This window comes from Cryptomeria japonica, chromosome 8 (assembly GCF_030272615.1).
Source record: "Cryptomeria japonica chromosome 8, Sugi_1.0, whole genome shotgun sequence".
NCBI classification, from domain to species: domain Eukaryota; kingdom Viridiplantae; phylum Streptophyta; class Pinopsida; order Cupressales; family Cupressaceae; genus Cryptomeria; species Cryptomeria japonica.
Window position 1 is genome coordinate 96,813,713 of NC_081412.1, and position 5,757 is coordinate 96,819,469.

The 5,757-nt window shown below is 33.5% G+C and overlaps 1 protein-coding gene across 1 annotated transcript; it reads left to right on the forward strand.

The window, feature by feature from the left end:
• Positions 1–792: 792 nt before the first annotated feature.
• LOC131031187 (uncharacterized) lies at positions 793–3,154 on the forward strand. Its single transcript, XM_057962228.2, has 2 exons — positions 793–1,538; positions 1,788–3,154. Exons 1-2 carry the CDS (start codon positions 885–887, stop codon positions 2,868–2,870), a joined length of 1,737 nt encoding a protein of 578 aa, XP_057818211.2. The 5' UTR covers positions 793–884; the 3' UTR covers positions 2,871–3,154.
• Positions 3,155–5,757: the final 2,603 nt, after the last annotated feature.

Here is a 5,757-nt window from a genome sequence, read left to right on the forward strand (position 1 = left end):
ACCCTGCACGCATAATCGTTCACAAGCTAGGGCATTGGTGCCCTAGCTCGGCCCTCTGCAACCTCCCGCCCGCTCGACTCCATCACTCAAGTCCATAAAAAATGACCTTGAGTTCCCCCAGAGAGGTATGAATTATATAATATATATATGTCAAAATTTGAATTGTTTTTAAGATAATATTTTATTATTTTATTTTTAAAATTTGATTTAAATTTAACATTTAAAAAAAAAATTAAAAAATAGCTATATGTAATTTTATAGAATGTTTATAGAACAAACTTCAAATAATATAATACATTAAACAATGAGTGACTAATTGTAAAGCCTCCCTATCATAGAACCATTTTTGAAACCTTAAAGCAAAAAAATAAATAAAAGCATGGTAATTACCTGTTATTGTGAATACAGGAGGAACGAAATATATTAAGAAAGGCTTTTATTTTTTACCTTCAATTTGACAACCATTTATTTCATAATTAAAATTTATCAACAAACTTCTAAAAAACATATTAATAGACCTTAAAAAAATCATTTTTTAATATAAATATTTTTTTTATATTTTATAAAATAATAATAATAAATTAAATTATTTGAAATAAAATAAAATAAATTTTAGTAAATAAAATAGTTCAAAATTGATATCTCTTTACATTTTGTTAGACATGTTTAAAATATTTATATCAGTTTGTGTAAAATATATTAACAATAATATAACTCAGAGATATCTAATTAGTTACCAATATACACCAAATTACATATTAATAATAATAATAATAACGGTTACATTTGAGATTTGAGATTTGAGATTTGAGATTTGTTCCATCTCTGTTGAAAGGATGTAAAGAAAGAAATACAGGGAAGAAGGGGAAAGAAAAACTCTAGCAATGGTGCATTCTGTAACCCCTTTTCCATTACCCAGATATGGAATCGCTCATGGAATTGCTCAACTGAATATGACGAATGAAGAAAGTGCAGATCCAAACCAAGGGAATGTTTTTTCTTATTACGCTTATGTGCAAAAATCCACAGGCCTGGCTACTAACCCTAGTCCAGAAAACCCGGCCATAGAAACATACGGGCCCTACCTTTCGCCCGCTGCAACCGCCACGGTTTACGACCTGAGCCTGATTTTGCATTCCAACCGCTATTTTGTGGGGAATTTCAGACCACTTGCACGCTGCGTGCTGGCCATCATTCAACGTGAGACCGCTAAGGGTTTGCCCGCCGACCTGCCGCTGTTAATTGCGTACGGAAGTTGTTTAGTTGATGCCCTTGCTACGTATATTGGCTTGAATGAGATTGAGATGTCTCGGCTTTGGAGTTTTATCGAGAACACGTTTTTTATGATGGGGCAATCGTTTCAGAATGATTTCAATGAACACGGGCAGAAACATTTGGAGTTGCTGAGTTGCCTTCGCAACCAAGTTCTGGAGGCTTACGTGGAGCAAACATGGCCGGATGATGTGTGGCCTGAGTTTCGATCCTGGGTCCGTGGTGAAAATATTGTTTCGTCTGGCCTGCGGCCACCATGCTTTCAGGTATTATAATTACTTTTCATTTGGTTAATTGCTGGTATTGTTTGAAAATTAAATTAAGTATCATGAAGAACACTGAAATTTCGGGGAATGGTGAGTTTAGGTCTTTTTTCAAAAATTTATTTCGCTGATTTTCTTTTGGATAAAAGATTTGTAATTACATAAAAATAGGATGGAAGATATCATAATTTCAAAATCTGGGGCTACACTTTTCACTTACCCAACGTTATTGAAACAGCATTCTGCTTACAGGTTCTGATAGGGGCGAAAGCAATCGAAGAGCAGGAGAATGTAGCCCTACCAGATAAACAATTGGTGGAATTCAAATCGAGTTATGCAGCGAATCTGTGCGCCATGGTGGAGGACCAGCTAGGAAAACTCCGGGTGCCAGGCATTTTCACCAAGCATGGATTCTTCATCAAAATGATCGTCTTCGTCCTTCACCGCCATTTCGACAAGAGGGATCTAGACATAAAACCCTCTCACAGGCCCCTTTTGTTTGCCCGATACGCCGGTCACATAGCGGATGCTCTCAGGAACAGCATCCTCTACAATGGCTATTTCCAGATACGAGAAAAATCATATCCTATAGTGCTGCAATATTCCTCAGATGTTTACATTGACGGGCTCTGCGGGTCCCCTCGGGCATTTGCCATGGTGGATGCCTTAGACGAGATTGTGGAGGCGTACAATAGCCGACAGTGGCCAGTAGACGTGTGGTGTACATTGCTGGACGATATCAACAACTCAAACCCTAATTTCGGCTCAAAACCTAATTTTGAGTCCGGATCTCTTGTGAATATGTATGAAAATAGCTGTGGCGGAAATCGAACCCTGTGTACGGACGTGCAGATGCTTATGCCGGAGATTGAATCCTGGACCAGTGAAGAAGATGAGGTTTATGAAGCCTCAGGCGGTGAAGAAATCGAGGATTATGAAGAGGAAGAGAATCTTAATGACTGTTATCAGAAGACGAAACAATGTTTTAATTGTTTGGGGCCTTCATCGGTTAGTTACACATTCAGGTGGCTCTGTCAGAGCGATCACACAGTGGAAGGATTGAGGGAGGAGACGTTTGGGCCGTTTTCTGTTATGAGTGGAGACTGTGCGTCGAGAATTCATGACGAAGTGAAAAAGATTTTTCCGTTTGCTACTGCATTTCAGAGCGTTCGCCGTGATCCCTTTTCTAGGGCACCCAATTTTGTTGTAGGAGCATGTTTGCATTATAAGAATCCTCAAGTTGTTCCCATGGAGTACCGGGATGGCCAGTGGTTCCCCACCGGGCAGGGGATTCCTATGGATTTAAATGGCGAGGAAGGAGATGGTGGAATTTGATGGATTTCAGTCATTGTTTGTACTTAATTCTCAGAATCGTGGAAGATCTGAAACGTTTCTTTTTGGTCTCTGAAACTTACTTGCATGGGTTGGATTTCAGGAGTTTTTGAGCCACTGTAATGAAGTGGAATTTGATAGGTTTTTATATCCTTTTGGTTGAGGTTTGTATTTTCCCTGCTATTCCAAGAATCAAATCATAAAGGTTTGGGTATAGTCTTTTTTCAAAGAATACAAACCTGCAACAAGATTTAGAAATCAATGACTAAAGAGTTTAGGTTTTGATAGATTGTGAGCTAGATAAGTGGGTATTAATTATTTTGCTTTTAATTAATGAAACTATTTTTAAATGATTATTTTATTTTCTTTTAAATTAAATATTTAAAAATTGTATTAATTTAAAATATTAAGAAGATATAAGATTATACACTTAATATATGATTAGAATGATATAATTTAATTATCATTCTAGCAAAATAAAGATGGTGGGAGTACTTTTAAATATAATTTAGAATAAATTGAGATGTATTTAAAACGTAATTAAAAAATATTATTTGATTACAAAATATAGCTATAATGGTCATTTTTTTTTATTAATTAAAATGTTTGTGTTTCTTCTATTAATTCTTATATCCATTCAATCTAATTTTTCAATTAGTTTAATCAATCAAAACATTGAATTAAAATTTTGAATATCAATTTTATGGCTTGTATTTAATTTAAAAAAATATATTTCTCTCTTTTTCTATTGGTTCATGTAGTGTAAAAATTAAATTAACATATTGAGATTAATCAAAATAAATAAATAAAATCAATTCAAATCAAAAGACACAACAAAGAAAAATTATTGGTCTAACCAAATACATTCAGTTTTCAATTGAAGAACTTGCCTTGTAATTCAAGATTTGGTACACTTAATCTAGATTTTCTTCAAAATGTTATCAAAGGTAAAATACTATCATGGTAAAAAGTTATCATATGATGTCATTGCTTGTGGAACTTAAAGATATCCCATGGTTGTGAGTTGTGTGATTTGCTGTTGTTTGGTGGCTCTATCCTACATTGTGTCGTTGTTTGGTGGCTCTATCCTACATTGTCTCAGTCAGTCTATTGACTCTCTTATTGTAGTTTTTTGTATTTTTTCCAATAATAAAAAGTTACCACATGATGTCTATATATCTAGAAGAATTGTAAGAATGTATTTTTTTCATATATTTATTAAAAAGTTTATATGTGTGTGTCACAGACACGTATATTAAATAATATATTAAAGAGATATTTAGCTTAGAATTGTAAATATAAGTTCATTATGAAATTCAAACAAGTTAAATATAATATTTAGTATTTTAATGAAAAATAATGATGTTACAGGTATTTCCTATTTATAAATTAATTGAGTGCTATTCTATTAGGTTTTTATTTGTGTTAAACATTAAACTCTAATTAATTTTAAAATGTCATTTTTTGGAGTTTTTAACATAAAAATCAATTTTAATATTAAACCTTAACTATATCTTGCTAAAACATGGGTAATTATTTTTTTGATATTTAAGTGATTTTTAGATAGATGTATAATTTATTTATTTTTTGATCAGCAAATAAGTTTTTATATTATTATATTAATATGAAAAAAGAAATTTACATCCATAATCTGCAACTGTATTCTGAGATAAGCTATCTAAAGATCATTTCAACTTGACATTTTCCATGTATCCTTTACTATTATCATATATATGATTGATTATGAAAAACAAGACAAAGCAAATTGATAACACCCCTCCTAACTTTCTTCCATTATCCCTTTCCTTTTACCTCGCTCACCTTGGCCAGTGCAGAAACCAAAATTGTGGTCTTTGTATCTTCCCTATGTCCAGAAAATTCACCATGCAGCAAGCGGCGCGCTCTATTTTCTTTCGTCGACCTCGTTGGTTGACCCTACTTCTGTTTTGCAAGAGAATCCACTGCCTGTATGGCCATGTGTTCATTACTTGGTCCCCATTTGGCAAGTTTCGCATGAATTTTTACATCCCTTGCAACAAATCCGCACAAGCATCATCATTTTGAAAATCGCCTAGACGTTGTGGAGGCATGGATAAAATCTCCTCGATTTGCATACCATTAGCCCATATAAATAAAACCATCATCATCCCTTGATACTACATTAACAATCAAGGGTACACATCTCATACACCTTATCATCCACACCTTGATTCTGAAGCAATTGATCTATCAAAGAACCATATAGTTCCTCCATATGGGACATCAACTGCATCTTTAGCTTGAACATCCGCCTCTTGATTGCCATCTCTACATACATGACAAACTTTAAACTTTTGGAATTCTCTTAGATGTCAATTAATTATTTGAATAATTTTATCAATTTTTTAGTAGATTGCTTTCCCTTTTGATATAGCCTGGATTATAATTTTTAAGTCACCTTCTAAGTGGAGGTTCGCCAATCCCAACCTCAAAAGTGCAGCATTAACTTCAGCTTCATTTTTAGTGCTCACCCCTAGGTCTTGACTACATTTGGCTATAACGACACCATCATGGTTTCTTGCCACACAACTAGCAACAAATTGTCCTGGATTCCCACCTACAGCCATGTCAAAATTTACCTTAATCCAATATCACTCTTGGGGTTGTCCACATCGTCCTTTCTACTATTTATGTTAAAGGACTAACCCTTTTAGGCCCATTAACAAGCCATTGGAATGATGTGCAAATATTTTTTATTGATAATTTTAATCAATGATTTAATCATCTTAAAATATATAATTATATTACTATTTTATTATACATATGATTTTTAGATAGTTGCCTAAGTACTTTTTATTGATAATTTAAATAAAATATTTATTCATCTTAAAATATATAATTACATTACTAT